Below are 15,812 nucleotides of genomic sequence, written 5' to 3' on the forward strand. Positions count from 1 at the left end.
CGAGAGCTGCCTGTTGCGCTGCGACGGCAGAGGGCCCCGGGGAAGGCCCGGCGAGGCGGGGGCGCCCGCGGCCGCCAAGAGCTCGTCGAGGAGGCTGGGTGCGCCTGGCAGGGCCGGGTCCACCCGTGGTCGGCAGCGGCCCCCGGGAAGGCCCCGGCGAGGCGGGGACGCCCGCGGCCGCCAAGAGCTCGTCGAGGAGGCTCGTCGAGCTTGGGAGGCTGCGGGGCTGGGGCTGTGGCTCTAGCGGAGGGGCCGCGCCTTCCCCGTAGGGTGACCCCCGGCCAGCGCGGATGTGTGCCTCCGGCTGTCCAGGCGGCAGGATGGCCCCTTGCCCAGGCTGCCCGGGGCCGTGACGGCAGGGGAGCGCGCGGCCCAGGGAACTGCTACCTGGGCAGGAGGTGGTGGCTTCCCACTTGCTGGAGAGCCACCGGGCTGGGCTGGACCATGAAGATCATCAACGGCTGGCCCACACAGACCCCAGAGGCAGTCCCGGGCACCCAGAAGGCGGGGGCCCGAACGGAGCAGCTGCGGCCGCCGCCGCCCGCGAGGGTGGCATGCTCTCCTGTGGCGGGGAGGGGCGAAGGGGAGGAGAGGTGCTCTGGACAGCGGGTGGGGCCCTTCGGTCCTCTGGAGCAGGAGGAGTCGTGGCTGCTGCGCCGCCGGGCCCGCTCGGGCTCTGCTGGGGGTGCCGAGCTCTTCGGTTTTGAAACCATACCTAGGGGAGCAAAAAGGCAGACAGGCACATCAGAAGTCGTGAACGTCCAGATCACCGTGCCGGCGCCTGCGCCGCGCCCATTCGACAGCCCGCCTGGCCGCCCGGCCTCTGGTCTGTCAGGCCCAGGGCGGCTCCTGCAGGGCTGTTTTCTGCAAACCAATCCCTTGGCCCTGGGAGACGAGGGGGGTGCCCGCACGGCCCCAAGCGGCCCCAAGCCCTCCACTCAGCCCGCCGGCTTTCGGCCCCCTCCCCCCATGCCGCAGCCCAGCCCCAGCCCCAGCCCCAGCCCCAGCCCCAGCCCCAGCCCCCAGCCCCAGCCCCAGCCCCAGCCCCAGCCTACGGGTATCCAGCTCCAAATGCTCGGCAGGGCTCAACCCTCCTGACTCCTGGGCCCTTGCGCTGGCGGGAGCACTTACCTGGATTCGAGGTTCTGGGATTCCCGTCTGACGAGCCAGTTCTTCCCTGGCGGCAATCCCCGGGAAGCGATCCCTCGTGAAGGCTTGCACAAGGATGCTTGTTTGGGAAGGAGAGATGACGGTCCTCTTTCTCCGGGCCTCTCGGGCCGAGTCTCCTGCCAACGAGAGAACGCACCGAGAGGAGAGGACGTTACGGCCCGTGGAACGGTCTCAGCACAGATACCCCAGACGGTGGGCAGGGGAGGGGGAGGCCCACACACCTGAACCACCACAGGTGGCTCTGCAGCCAGGGCAGGGCCCTAAGGAATACAGCCACAGATGGATCGGGTGCCGGCACCCATCGTGGATGCGTGCGTGCGTGCGTGCGTGCGTGCGTGTCCCTGTGTGTCTCTTTCCTCCTCCGCCCTTGCCGCCCAGTGCCCTGAGGCATGCCCCTCGGCCAAGGTTGCCTGGGCAGCCGGAGCCTAAAGTTCCCGACGGGGGCTGGGGAGGGGGGTGCCAAGGAAGGGGGACCCAGTGCTGCCCGCCCACGCCGACTGGGGGCGTCGCGCCCCGATCTGGGACACTGACGGGGGCGGCAGCAACCGGATAGCCCTGTTTCCTCCTCTTCCCCGCGCCGCCACCCCACCTCACCCCACCTCACCCCACCCCAGCCCCCTTGGTTTTTCTGGTCCTCCCGTGGCCATCCACCGGCAGAGAGAATTCTCTGGCAAGGGGGCGGGGGGGGGGGTTCGGGACCCCTCCTGGGGGACTTGCTTTTGGGAGAACGTTGGCTAAGTTACCTGGAGAGGAAGACTGAGGTCGAGGCGGGCGCGACGGTGGCGTGGGCGTGGACGTTGGCCCCGCTTCCCCTTCTCGGTGCACATATTCAGACGGCGGCGATCGGCTCTGCTTTGACCGTCTTCTGCGTTGGTTTTGGAACCAGACCTAGGGGCAAACAGAGAATTCCTTCTGAGGAGAGAGGCCGCCAGGTGCTTTCAGCCGACTCGGATCGGCATGGAGAGCCTGAAAGGGAGAACGGGGGCAGAGACGGGGGCCTACCTGAACTCTGCTTTCGGCAATGCCAAGCTCCCGGGCCAGCCGTTCTCTGGTCGCTATCCCAGGGTAGGGGTTCCGTTGAAAGAGCGCTTGCAGGGCGTCCTTCTGGCTCAGCCTCAGAACGAGCCGCCTCCTTCGAGATCCTGTGGCGACGGGCCCTGTGCAAGAAGAGCAGGGAGGGCAGAGTCTCAGAGCACACGGGGGAGGACTGGACGGCGGAGCCCAAGCGTGCTCCCCCTGTGCCTGAGCAAAGCCGGGAGCCCGGGGACGGGTGTGCATTTGGAAGTCACTTGGCGACACCCCGACAGCCAGGCTGAGAGGCAAGGGTGGTGGGGACATCCCCCACCCCCACCCACCCCACGCCGGCACGCAAGGAACACCAGCAAGCAGAAAGGAAACCAGACCCGGCCCCAAAACAAAGGCGGCAAGAAATCCCACCCGCCCCGTGTTTCCACCCGTCTGGGGGGGATGCCGGGGAGACGTCTCAATGGGGCTGCTCCCAGATTTCCCTCCATGACGATGCCAGTGGGAGGGAGCCTGGCTTCCCGGGGCTGACACGAGCAGAGGCCGTGTTTGCCATCACTAGGGGGAAGGGAACGGAAGGCAGAAGGCACTAGGCCCCTGTGCAGAGGAAGCCACTGAAGGCGGCAAAGCCACAGAGCTCCCGGGCTCCCGTTCCCACAGGAAGATGTGAGGATAAAGGGCCTCATCCCAGCACAGCACCCGCTCCCACCCGCCCCCGGCCCCCGGCCCCCGGCCCCCGGCCCCCGGCCCCCGGCAGCGCGCCCCCTGACACAACACCGTCTTCCCGGAAAAGAGAACGGAGAAGCCATGTGTGTGCCAAAGGAGCAAGACGAACGAACGATGCCCACCCCCCCCCGCCCCCCCCCTCCGCCTTGGGCACACCTGACGCCTGGGAACCGCGGGCCCGTCCGATGGGTCCCCACCGTTCTCGGGCGGGGGGGAGGTCGACACGTTGGCCGAGAACCCTTGCCCGGGCCACCCGCAAATCCCCTGAGACGTGATCCGACCCCAGGGACCGAGGGCAAACGTACCGCTTGAGGTGCTGGAGGAGCCGGACGAAGCCATGGTGGGAGAGGCACTCGGGCGCGCTGCAGACTGCTGGCCCAGTGGGCGGGGCCCCAGCAGCTCAGGACTCTGGAGAGCGGGAGGCGGCTCCGCCCCCATTGACGTAAGCAGGGTTTAGGTGCGTAGATGGAGGGGGCCGCCCCTGGCCTCTTTCCAAGCAGAGACCGTGAAGGGAGTCCCGTGGAGCGAGTGGGCTTTTCCCGGGCACGGCCCGTGCCCCAGACCGCCCAGGTCCCCGTCGGGGTGGGCGGGCAGTTCGGGGGACTTCGGTTTGTGGCCGTCCCACGCAGCAGGGGGGGTGGGATCAACCCGGGGTGGATCAATCAGGGGCCCTCAGCAGTGCCAAGGGAGCTAACTGCCCGGGAACGCCCCTAGGTCCCTTTGAAGTGGCCGCCCACGCCGCCCCCCCTCCCCCCGGCCTCCTTTCCCAGCCTGCCTTGCCTTCCAAACCGCCCTGGGGTTTCCCGCCTTTTCACATTCCGCAGGTCCCTGGGCCTCGATTGCCCCCCGCCGGCTCCTCCGAGGCGTTCCGGGACACTGGACGCTCTCTCCAGCGCCCCCACCTAGATCCCTCGCTGTTCCCGCCTCCGTTTCCCGCCTGCCCCTCCCCAACTCCTCCGTGCGCTGCTCTTGGCGTCCTTTCCCTACAGCAGTCCCAGAGCGCCACCCCCGAGGGCTTTGAGTTGCCTGGAGCCCAAGGCTCCGGCCAGAGACCTGAGGGGCCAGCGTCTGGACCGGCAGCTCACGCCATTTGGGGCTTTTCTCATGTGGAGCCTGAGGCCCGCACCGCCCCAGGCAACCCCCGCCCCCCCCCCCCCCCGCCCAGCGCAAGTGCCCTGGCGATACCCGCCCCAGGGGACAGTCTACCCCCTACTGTGGGGAAGGAGGTTCCACTAAGCCAAGGAAGCAACACGGGGGATGGACGAGGAGAGGCGCGTCTCCTTTCGCTGTGAACAGAGTGAGTCGAACCAGGGCAGCACGCCCCCAACCGTCTCGGGCAGTGTAGTCTTTCGGCCACCCGGGTTTCTAAACCCACCACGGGGGTTCACACGGGAACAGGCAGGGTGTCCGTATGGACTTCGAAACCACTGGGTCGATGCGTTCCGGGACGGGTTTGCAAGTACAGAACGTCTGTCCGTCTGCGGGTGACCGGAGGATGCTGGTGGCAGGGCGGGCTCAGTCACCCCATACTGGGAGGAGGGGTCAGAGAGAGGCACGGAGGGGACTGGCCTTTGCTGGCGTACCGGGCACGTGTGTACACGTGGACATGGTCGAGAAAACGGCTGTGCGGGTAGGTCCCTCCTGCTGGCTCAGAGGCTCTGACCTCCGGACACCCGCCCAGAGCAGGCACCTTGAAACCGAGGGCAACGTGTCCGTGACGCAGCGTTTTAGGGATACCTGCAGGGGTCTCCCGGGGGCTTGACGCTGAGTCCCAGGCGCGGGCTCCGCACCCCCTCCCCTCCCCCGACCCCCCCCCACCGTACCCCAACTCTCCCTGCCTCCCGCCCTCCCTCTCCCTCCCTCTCTCCCTTCACCCCCACTCTCTCCCTTCGCCCCCCACCCTCTCCCGCCACCCACTCGCCCCCTCCCACCTTGCATCTCCCAACCTTTCCGCCTTTTCACTCCCCCTGTCTCCCGCTCCCCCTCCGTCTGCTGCTCCTGGCGTAGGGAAGGAGTTCTCCTGGGTGGACTGCTGGAAGGGCGGGACCAGAAGACAGACGAGCCAGACCCCAAAGCACCTGTGCAGGGCACGGGGGTTTCCCTCTTGGGTCCACGGAATGGTCCCTCTGAGGCAGCCTCTCGGTCACTGCCATGCAGGGATTACTTGAGGCTTCAGATAAGGGTGTCCCCCTGTTTGGGGGTGGGGCCCAGCTCTGGGCGGGGGGCTTGTCCCCAGAGTGGTTGGTAGACATCCCGGCGGGGTTCTCTCCTCTTCCCACACACCAAACCTCCCCCCACCCCGGCTTCCCCGAGCATCCCAGGCAAGGAGACCTGAACGTGGGCAGGGGGAGAAGGCGCCCCCTCCCTTCCTCTCCCTCTAAGCCCCAGGGCCTGGGGAGCCTGGCAGCATGTCGAGGAGGGCCTGGTAATCCTCCTCACTGAGGGGTGCTTCCAGGGTGGCCTCAACCCCCTCGTCCCCCGCAGGGGCCCCCGGAGGAGACCAGGGCGTGTCCCGGGTGGCCGTGGCAGCCAGGATTTCCTCTAGGAGGCTGGGTGACCCGGGGAAGGCTGGGTGGGCCCCCGCGACGACAGGAGAGGACCCCGGGAAAGGACCCGGCGAGCCCGGGATGCCCGGGGCAGCCAGGAGCGCGTCTTGGAGGCTGGGTGAGCCTGGGAGGGCGAGGCGTGCCCGTTCACCGGCACAGGGCCCCAGGGAAGGCCCCGGCGTGGCGCGGATGCCGGTGGCAGCCAAGATTTCCTCTAAGAGGCTGGGTGTGCCAGCGAGAGCTGCCTGTTGCGCTGCGACGGCAGAGGGCCCCGGGGAAGGCCCCGGCGAGGCGGGGGCGCCCGCGGCCGCCAAGAGCTCGTCGAGGAGGCTGGGTGCGCCTGGCAGGGCCGGGTCCACCCCGTGGTCGGCAGCGGCCCCCGGGGAAGGCCCCGGCGAGGCGGGGACGCCCGCGGCCGCCAAGAGCTCGTCGAGGAGGCTCGTCGAGCTTGGGAGGCTGCGGGGCTGGGGCTGTGGCTCTAGCGGAGGGGCCGCGCCTTCCCCGTAGGGTGACCCCGGCCAGCGCGGGATGTGTGCCTCCGGCTGTCCAGGCGGCAGGATGGCCCCTTGCCCAGGCTGCCCGGGGGCCGTGACGGCAGGGGAGCGCGCGGCCCAGGGAACTGCTACCTGGGCAGGAGGTGGTGGCTTCCCACTTGGCTGGAGAGCCACCGGGCTGGGCTGGACCATGAAGATCATCAACGGCTGGCCCACACAGACCCCAGAGGCAGTCCCGGGCACCCAGAAGGCGGGGGCCCCGAACGGAGCAGCTGCGGCCGCCGCCGCCGCCGAGGGTGGCATGCTCTCCTGTGGCGGGGAGGGGCGAAGGGGAGGAGAGGTGCTCTGGACAGCGGGTGGGGCCCTTCGGTCCTCTGGAGCAGGAGGAGTCGTGGCTGCTGCGCCGCCGGGCCCGCTCGGGCTCTGCTGGGGGTGCCGAGCTCTTCGGTTTTGAAACCATACCTAGGGGAGCAAAAAGGCAGACAGGCACATCAGAAGTCGTGAACGTCCAGATCACCGTGCCGGCGCCTGCGCCGCGCCCATTCGACAGCCCGCCTGGCCGCCCGGCCTCTGGTCTGTCAGGCCCAGGGCGGCTCCTGCAGGGCTGTTTTCTGCAAACCAATCCCTTGGCCCTGGGAGACGAGGGGGGTGCCCGCACGGCCCCAAGCGGCCCCAAGCCCTCCACTCAGCCCGCCGGCTTTCGGCCCCCTCCCCCCATGCCGCAGCCCCAGCCCCAGCCCCAGCCCCAGCCCCAGCCCCAGCCCCAGCCCCAGCCCCAGCCCCAGCCCCAGCCCCAGCCTACGGGTATCCAGCTCCAAATGCTCGGCAGGGCTCAACCCTCCTGACTCCTGGGCCCTTGCGCTGGCGGGAGCACTTACCTGGATTCGAGGTTCTGGGATTCCCGTCTGACGAGCCAGTTCTTCCCTGGCGGCAATCCCCGGGAAGCGATCCCTCGTGAAGGCTTGCACAAGGATGCTTGTTTGGGAAGGAGAGATGACGGTCCTCTTTCTCCGGGCCTCTCGGGCCGAGTCTCCTGCCAACGAGAGAACGCACCGAGAGGAGAGGACGTTACGGCCCGTGGAACGGTCTCAGCACAGATACCCCAGACGGTGGGCAGGGGAGGGGGAGGCCCACACACCTGAACCACCACAGGTGGCTCTGCAGCCAGGGCAGGGCCCTAAGGAATACAGCCACAGATGGATCGGGTGCCGGCACCCATCGTGGATGCGTGCGTGCGTGCGTGCGTGCGTGCGTGTCCCTGTGTGTCTCTTTCCTCCTCCGCCCTTGCCGCCCAGTGCCCTGAGGCATGCCCCTCGGCCAAGGTTGCCTGGGCAGCCGGAGCCTAAAGTTCCCGACGGGGGCTGGGGAGGGGGGTGCCAAGGAAGGGGGACCCAGTGCTGCCCGCCCACGCCGACTGGGGGCGTCGCGCCCCGATCTGGGACACTGACGGGGGCGGCAGCAACCGGATAGCCCTGTTTCCTCCTCTTCCCCGCGCCGCCACCCCACCTCACCCCACCTCACCCCACCCCAGCCCCCTTGGTTTTTCTGGTCCTCCCGTGGCCATCCACCGGCAGAGAGAATTCTCTGGCAAGGGGGCGGGGGGGGGGGTTCGGGACCCCTCCTGGGGGACTTGCTTTTGGGAGAACGTTGGCTAAGTTACCTGGAGAGGAAGACTGAGGTCGAGGCGGGCGCGACGGTGGCGTGGGCGTGGACGTTGGCCCCGCTTCCCCTTCTCGGTGCACATATTCAGACGGCGGCGATCGGCTCTGCTTTGACCGTCTTCTGCGTTGGTTTTGGAACCAGACCTAGGGGCAAACAGAGAATTCCTTCTGAGGAGAGAGGCCGCCAGGTGCTTTCAGCCGACTCGGATCGGCATGGAGAGCCTGAAAGGGAGAACGGGGGCAGAGACGGGGGCCTACCTGAACTCTGCTTTCGGCAATGCCAAGCTCCCGGGCCAGCCGTTCTCTGGTCGCTATCCCAGGGTAGGGGTTCCGTTGAAAGAGCGCTTGCAGGGCGTCCTTCTGGCTCAGCCTCAGAACGAGCCGCCTCCTTCGAGATCCTGTGGCGACGGGCCCTGTGCAAGAAGAGCAGGGAGGGCAGAGTCTCAGAGCACACGGGGGAGGACTGGACGGCGGAGCCCAAGCGTGCTCCCCCTGTGCCTGAGCAAAGCCGGGAGCCCGGGGACGGGTGTGCATTTGGAAGTCACTTGGCGACACCCCGACAGCCAGGCTGAGAGGCAAGGGTGGTGGGGACATCCCCCACCCCCACCCACCCCACGCCGGCACGCAAGGAACACCAGCAAGCAGAAAGGAAACCAGACCCGGCCCCAAAACAAAGGCGGCAAGAAATCCCACCCGCCCCGTGTTTCCACCCGTCTGGGGGGGATGCCGGGGAGACGTCTCAATGGGGCTGCTCCCAGATTTCCCTCCATGACGATGCCAGTGGGAGGGAGCCTGGCTTCCCGGGGCTGACACGAGCAGAGGCCGTGTTTGCCATCACTAGGGGGAAGGGAACGGAAGGCAGAAGGCACTAGGCCCCTGTGCAGAGGAAGCCACTGAAGGCGGCAAAGCCACAGAGCTCCCGGGCTCCCGTTCCCACAGGAAGATGTGAGGATAAAGGGCCTCATCCCAGCACAGCACCCGCTCCCACCCGCCCCCGGCCCCCGGCCCCCGGCCCCCGGCCCCCGGCCCCCGGCAGCGCGCCCCCTGACACAACACCGTCTTCCCGGAAAAGAGAACGGAGAAGCCATGTGTGTGCCAAAGGAGCAAGACGAACGAACGATGCCCACCCCCCCCCGCCCCCCCCCTCCGCCTTGGGCACACCTGACGCCTGGGAACCGCGGGCCCGTCCGATGGGTCCCCACCGTTCTCGGGCGGGGGGGAGGTCGACACGTTGGCCGAGAACCCTTGCCCGGGCCACCCGCAAATCCCCTGAGACGTGATCCGACCCCAGGGACCGAGGGCAAACGTACCGCTTGAGGTGCTGGAGGAGCCGGACGAAGCCATGGTGGGAGAGGCACTCGGGCGCGCTGCAGACTGCTGGCCCAGTGGGCGGGGCCCCAGCAGCTCAGGACTCTGGAGAGCGGGAGGCGGCTCCGCCCCCATTGACGTAAGCAGGGTTTAGGTGCGTAGATGGAGGGGGCCGCCCCTGGCCTCTTTCCAAGCAGAGACCGTGAAGGGAGTCCCGTGGAGCGAGTGGGCTTTTCCCGGGCACGGCCCGTGCCCCAGACCGCCCAGGTCCCCGTCGGGGTGGGCGGGCAGTTCGGGGGACTTCGGTTTGTGGCCGTCCCACGCAGCAGGGGGGGTGGGATCAACCCGGGGTGGATCAATCAGGGGCCCTCAGCAGTGCCAAGGGAGCTAACTGCCCGGGAACGCCCCTAGGTCCCTTTGAAGTGGCCGCCCACGCCGCCCCCCCTCCCCCCGGCCTCCTTTCCCAGCCTGCCTTGCCTTCCAAACCGCCCTGGGGTTTCCCGCCTTTTCACATTCCGCAGGTCCCTGGGCCTCGATTGCCCCCCGCCGGCTCCTCCGAGGCGTTCCGGGACACTGGACGCTCTCTCCAGCGCCCCCACCTAGATCCCTCGCTGTTCCCGCCTCCGTTTCCCGCCTGCCCCTCCCCAACTCCTCCGTGCGCTGCTCTTGGCGTCCTTTCCCTACAGCAGTCCCAGAGCGCCACCCCCGAGGGCTTTGAGTTGCCTGGAGCCCAAGGCTCCGGCCAGAGACCTGAGGGGCCAGCGTCTGGACCGGCAGCTCACGCCATTTGGGGCTTTTCTCATGTGGAGCCTGAGGCCCGCACCGCCCCAGGCAACCCCCGCCCCCCCCCCCCCCCCGCCCAGCGCAAGTGCCCTGGCGATACCCGCCCCAGGGGACAGTCTACCCCCTACTGTGGGGAAGGAGGTTCCACTAAGCCAAGGAAGCAACACGGGGGATGGACGAGGAGAGGCGCGTCTCCTTTCGCTGTGAACAGAGTGAGTCGAACCAGGGCAGCACGCCCCCAACCGTCTCGGGCAGTGTAGTCTTTCGGCCACCCGGGTTTCTAAACCCACCACGGGGGTTCACACGGGAACAGGCAGGGTGTCCGTATGGACTTCGAAACCACTGGGTCGATGCGTTCCGGGACGGGTTTGCAAGTACAGAACGTCTGTCCGTCTGCGGGTGACCGGAGGATGCTGGTGGCAGGGCGGGCTCAGTCACCCCATACTGGGAGGAGGGGTCAGAGAGAGGCACGGAGGGGACTGGCCTTTGCTGGCGTACCGGGCACGTGTGTACACGTGGACATGGTCGAGAAAACGGCTGTGCGGGTAGGTCCCTCCTGCTGGCTCAGAGGCTCTGACCTCCGGACACCCGCCCAGAGCAGGCACCTTGAAACCGAGGGCAACGTGTCCGTGACGCAGCGTTTTAGGGATACCTGCAGGGGTCTCCCGGGGGCTTGACGCTGAGTCCCAGGCGCGGGCTCCGCACCCCCTCCCCTCCCCCGACCCCCCCCCACCGTACCCCAACTCTCCCTGCCTCCCGCCCTCCCTCTCCCTCCCTCTCTCCCTTCACCCCCACTCTCTCCCTTCGCCCCCCACCCTCTCCCGCCACCCACTCGCCCCCTCCCACCTTGCATCTCCCAACCTTTCCGCCTTTTCACTCCCCCTGTCTCCCGCTCCCCCTCCGTCTGCTGCTCCTGGCGTAGGGAAGGAGTTCTCCTGGGTGGACTGCTGGAAGGGCGGGACCAGAAGACAGACGAGCCAGACCCCAAAGCACCTGTGCAGGGCACGGGGGTTTCCCTCTTGGGTCCACGGAATGGTCCCTCTGAGGCAGCCTCTCGGTCACTGCCATGCAGGGATTACTTGAGGCTTCAGATAAGGGTGTCCCCCTGTTTGGGGGTGGGGCCCAGCTCTGGGCGGGGGGCTTGTCCCCAGAGTGGTTGGTAGACATCCCGGCGGGGTTCTCTCCTCTTCCCACACACCAAACCTCCCCCCACCCCGGCTTCCCCGAGCATCCCAGGCAAGGAGACCTGAACGTGGGCAGGGGGAGAAGGCGCCCCCTCCCTTCCTCTCCCTCTAAGCCCCAGGGCCTGGGGAGCCTGGCAGCATGTCGAGGAGGGCCTGGTAATCCTCCTCACTGAGGGGTGCTTCCAGGGTGGCCTCAACCCCCTCGTCCCCCGCAGGGGCCCCCGGAGGAGACCAGGGCGTGTCCCGGGTGGCCGTGGCAGCCAGGATTTCCTCTAGGAGGCTGGGTGACCCGGGGAAGGCTGGGTGGGCCCCCGCGACGACAGGAGAGGACCCCGGGAAAGGACCCGGCGAGCCCGGGATGCCCGGGGCAGCCAGGAGCGCGTCTTGGAGGCTGGGTGAGCCTGGGAGGGCGAGGCGTGCCCGTTCACCGGCACAGGGCCCCAGGGAAGGCCCCGGCGTGGCGCGGATGCCGGTGGCAGCCAAGATTTCCTCTAAGAGGCTGGGTGTGCCAGCGAGAGCTGCCTGTTGCGCTGCGACGGCAGAGGGCCCCGGGGAAGGCCCCGGCGAGGCGGGGGCGCCCGCGGCCGCCAAGAGCTCGTCGAGGAGGCTGGGTGCGCCTGGCAGGGCCGGGTCCACCCCGTGGTCGGCAGCGGCCCCCGGGGAAGGCCCCGGCGAGGCGGGGACGCCCGCGGCCGCCAAGAGCTCGTCGAGGAGGCTCGTCGAGCTTGGGAGGCTGCGGGGCTGGGGCTGTGGCTCTAGCGGAGGGGCCGCGCCTTCCCCGTAGGGTGACCCCGGCCAGCGCGGGATGTGTGCCTCCGGCTGTCCAGGCGGCAGGATGGCCCCTTGCCCAGGCTGCCCGGGGGCCGTGACGGCAGGGGAGCGCGCGGCCCAGGGAACTGCTACCTGGGCAGGAGGTGGTGGCTTCCCACTTGGCTGGAGAGCCACCGGGCTGGGCTGGACCATGAAGATCATCAACGGCTGGCCCACACAGACCCCAGAGGCAGTCCCGGGCACCCAGAAGGCGGGGGCCCCGAACGGAGCAGCTGCGGCCGCCGCCGCCGCCGAGGGTGGCATGCTCTCCTGTGGCGGGGAGGGGCGAAGGGGAGGAGAGGTGCTCTGGACAGCGGGTGGGGCCCTTCGGTCCTCTGGAGCAGGAGGAGTCGTGGCTGCTGCGCCGCCGGGCCCGCTCGGGCTCTGCTGGGGGTGCCGAGCTCTTCGGTTTTGAAACCATACCTAGGGGAGCAAAAAGGCAGACAGGCACATCAGAAGTCGTGAACGTCCAGATCACCGTGCCGGCGCCTGCGCCGCGCCCATTCGACAGCCCGCCTGGCCGCCCGGCCTCTGGTCTGTCAGGCCCAGGGCGGCTCCTGCAGGGCTGTTTTCTGCAAACCAATCCCTTGGCCCTGGGAGACGAGGGGGGTGCCCGCACGGCCCCAAGCGGCCCCAAGCCCTCCACTCAGCCCGCCGGCTTTCGGCCCCCTCCCCCCATGCCGCAGCCCCAGCCCCAGCCCCAGCCCCAGCCCCAGCCCCAGCCCCAGCCCCAGCCCCAGCCCCAGCCCCAGCCTACGGGTATCCAGCTCCAAATGCTCGGCAGGGCTCAACCCTCCTGACTCCTGGGCCCTTGCGCTGGCGGGAGCACTTACCTGGATTCGAGGTTCTGGGATTCCCGTCTGACGAGCCAGTTCTTCCCTGGCGGCAATCCCCGGGAAGCGATCCCTCGTGAAGGCTTGCACAAGGATGCTTGTTTGGGAAGGAGAGATGACGGTCCTCTTTCTCCGGGCCTCTCGGGCCGAGTCTCCTGCCAACGAGAGAACGCACCGAGAGGAGAGGACGTTACGGCCCGTGGAACGGTCTCAGCACAGATACCCCAGACGGTGGGCAGGGGAGGGGGAGGCCCACACACCTGAACCACCACAGGTGGCTCTGCAGCCAGGGCAGGGCCCTAAGGAATACAGCCACAGATGGATCGGGTGCCGGCACCCATCGTGGATGCGTGCGTGCGTGCGTGCGTGCGTGCGTGTCCCTGTGTGTCTCTTTCCTCCTCCGCCCTTGCCGCCCAGTGCCCTGAGGCATGCCCCTCGGCCAAGGTTGCCTGGGCAGCCGGAGCCTAAAGTTCCCGACGGGGGCTGGGGAGGGGGGTGCCAAGGAAGGGGGACCCAGTGCTGCCCGCCCACGCCGACTGGGGGCGTCGCGCCCCGATCTGGGACACTGACGGGGGCGGCAGCAACCGGATAGCCCTGTTTCCTCCTCTTCCCCGCGCCGCCACCCCACCTCACCCCACCTCACCCCACCCCAGCCCCCTTGGTTTTTCTGGTCCTCCCGTGGCCATCCACCGGCAGAGAGAATTCTCTGGCAAGGGGGCGGGGGGGGGGGTTCGGGACCCCTCCTGGGGGACTTGCTTTTGGGAGAACGTTGGCTAAGTTACCTGGAGAGGAAGACTGAGGTCGAGGCGGGCGCGACGGTGGCGTGGGCGTGGACGTTGGCCCCGCTTCCCCTTCTCGGTGCACATATTCAGACGGCGGCGATCGGCTCTGCTTTGACCGTCTTCTGCGTTGGTTTTGGAACCAGACCTAGGGGCAAACAGAGAATTCCTTCTGAGGAGAGAGGCCGCCAGGTGCTTTCAGCCGACTCGGATCGGCATGGAGAGCCTGAAAGGGAGAACGGGGGCAGAGACGGGGGCCTACCTGAACTCTGCTTTCGGCAATGCCAAGCTCCCGGGCCAGCCGTTCTCTGGTCGCTATCCCAGGGTAGGGGTTCCGTTGAAAGAGCGCTTGCAGGGCGTCCTTCTGGCTCAGCCTCAGAACGAGCCGCCTCCTTCGAGATCCTGTGGCGACGGGCCCTGTGCAAGAAGAGCAGGGAGGGCAGAGTCTCAGAGCACACGGGGGAGGACTGGACGGCGGAGCCCAAGCGTGCTCCCCCTGTGCCTGAGCAAAGCCGGGAGCCCGGGGACGGGTGTGCATTTGGAAGTCACTTGGCGACACCCCGACAGCCAGGCTGAGAGGCAAGGGTGGTGGGGACATCCCCCACCCCCACCCACCCCACGCCGGCACGCAAGGAACACCAGCAAGCAGAAAGGAAACCAGACCCGGCCCCAAAACAAAGGCGGCAAGAAATCCCACCCGCCCCGTGTTTCCACCCGTCTGGGGGGGATGCCGGGGAGACGTCTCAATGGGGCTGCTCCCAGATTTCCCTCCATGACGATGCCAGTGGGAGGGAGCCTGGCTTCCCGGGGCTGACACGAGCAGAGGCCGTGTTTGCCATCACTAGGGGGAAGGGAACGGAAGGCAGAAGGCACTAGGCCCCTGTGCAGAGGAAGCCACTGAAGGCGGCAAAGCCACAGAGCTCCCGGGCTCCCGTTCCCACAGGAAGATGTGAGGATAAAGGGCCTCATCCCAGCACAGCACCCGCTCCCACCCGCCCCCGGCCCCCGGCCCCCGGCCCCCGGCCCCCGGCCCCCGGCAGCGCGCCCCCTGACACAACACCGTCTTCCCGGAAAAGAGAACGGAGAAGCCATGTGTGTGCCAAAGGAGCAAGACGAACGAACGATGCCCACCCCCCCCCGCCCCCCCCCTCCGCCTTGGGCACACCTGACGCCTGGGAACCGCGGGCCCGTCCGATGGGTCCCCACCGTTCTCGGGCGGGGGGGAGGTCGACACGTTGGCCGAGAACCCTTGCCCGGGCCACCCGCAAATCCCCTGAGACGTGATCCGACCCCAGGGACCGAGGGCAAACGTACCGCTTGAGGTGCTGGAGGAGCCGGACGAAGCCATGGTGGGAGAGGCACTCGGGCGCGCTGCAGACTGCTGGCCCAGTGGGCGGGGCCCCAGCAGCTCAGGACTCTGGAGAGCGGGAGGCGGCTCCGCCCCCATTGACGTAAGCAGGGTTTAGGTGCGTAGATGGAGGGGGCCGCCCCTGGCCTCTTTCCAAGCAGAGACCGTGAAGGGAGTCCCGTGGAGCGAGTGGGCTTTTCCCGGGCACGGCCCGTGCCCCAGACCGCCCAGGTCCCCGTCGGGGTGGGCGGGCAGTTCGGGGGACTTCGGTTTGTGGCCGTCCCACGCAGCAGGGGGGGTGGGATCAACCCGGGGTGGATCAATCAGGGGCCCTCAGCAGTGCCAAGGGAGCTAACTGCCCGGGAACGCCCCTAGGTCCCTTTGAAGTGGCCGCCCACGCCGCCCCCCCTCCCCCCGGCCTCCTTTCCCAGCCTGCCTTGCCTTCCAAACCGCCCTGGGGTTTCCCGCCTTTTCACATTCCGCAGGTCCCTGGGCCTCGATTGCCCCCCGCCGGCTCCTCCGAGGCGTTCCGGGACACTGGACGCTCTCTCCAGCGCCCCCACCTAGATCCCTCGCTGTTCCCGCCTCCGTTTCCCGCCTGCCCCTCCCCAACTCCTCCGTGCGCTGCTCTTGGCGTCCTTTCCCTACAGCAGTCCCAGAGCGCCACCCCCGAGGGCTTTGAGTTGCCTGGAGCCCAAGGCTCCGGCCAGAGACCTGAGGGGCCAGCGTCTGGACCGGCAGCTCACGCCATTTGGGGCTTTTCTCATGTGGAGCCTGAGGCCCGCACCGCCCCAGGCAACCCCCGCCCCCCCCCCCCCCCGCCCAGCGCAAGTGCCCTGGCGATACCCGCCCCAGGGGACAGTCTACCCCCTACTGTGGGGAAGGAGGTTCCACTAAGCCAAGGAAGCAACACGGGGGATGGACGAGGAGAGGCGCGTCTCCTTTCGCTGTGAACAGAGTGAGTCGAACCAGGGCAGCACGCCCCCAACCGTCTCGGGCAGTGTAGTCTTTCGGCCACCCGGGTTTCTAAACCCACCACGGGGGTTCACACGGGAACAGGCAGGGTGTCCGTATGGACTTCGAAACCACTGGGTCGATGCGTTCCGGGACGGGTTTGCAAGTACAGAACGTCTGTCCGTCTGCGGGT

General features: G+C 68.3%; 3 protein-coding genes across 3 annotated transcripts; all 3 read right to left on the bottom strand.

Annotated features, from left to right (window-relative positions):
* Positions 1-17: 17 nt before the first annotated feature.
* LOC108634741 (double homeobox protein 4-like protein 4) lies at positions 18-3,259 on the bottom strand (the record flags this gene model as incomplete). Its single annotated transcript, XM_018044939.1, has 6 exons — positions 3,225-3,259; positions 2,173-2,327; positions 1,914-2,058; positions 1,132-1,286; positions 498-715; positions 18-240 (listed from the first exon to the last, which is right to left on the bottom strand). Coding segments are annotated over exons 1-6 (930 nt in total), but the record flags the coding sequence as incomplete, so codon positions are not given.
* An 892-nt stretch (positions 3,260-4,151) lies between these two features.
* On the bottom strand, positions 4,152-8,965 carry LOC108634742 (double homeobox protein 4C-like). Its single transcript, XM_018044940.1, has 6 exons — positions 8,931-8,965; positions 7,879-8,033; positions 7,620-7,764; positions 6,838-6,992; positions 5,342-6,421; positions 4,152-4,448 (listed from the first exon to the last, which is right to left on the bottom strand). Exons 1-6 carry the CDS (start codon positions 8,962-8,964, stop codon positions 4,152-4,154), a joined length of 1,866 nt encoding a protein of 621 aa, XP_017900429.1. The 5' UTR covers position 8,965.
* An 893-nt stretch (positions 8,966-9,858) lies between these two features.
* Positions 9,859-14,666, bottom strand: LOC108634743 (double homeobox protein 4C-like). The gene is made up of 6 exons (XM_018044941.1): positions 14,632-14,666; positions 13,580-13,734; positions 13,321-13,465; positions 12,539-12,693; positions 11,049-12,128; positions 9,859-10,155 (listed from the first exon to the last, which is right to left on the bottom strand). The coding sequence occupies exons 1-6, from the start codon at positions 14,663-14,665 to the stop codon at positions 9,859-9,861; spliced, it is 1,866 nt and encodes a 621-aa protein (XP_017900430.1). The 5' UTR covers position 14,666.
* Between the last annotated feature and the right edge of the window lie 1,146 nt (positions 14,667-15,812).

Source organism: Capra hircus, unplaced genomic scaffold (genome assembly GCF_001704415.2).
Source record: "Capra hircus breed San Clemente unplaced genomic scaffold, ASM170441v1, whole genome shotgun sequence".
NCBI classification, from domain to species: Eukaryota; Metazoa; Chordata; class Mammalia; order Artiodactyla; family Bovidae; genus Capra; species Capra hircus.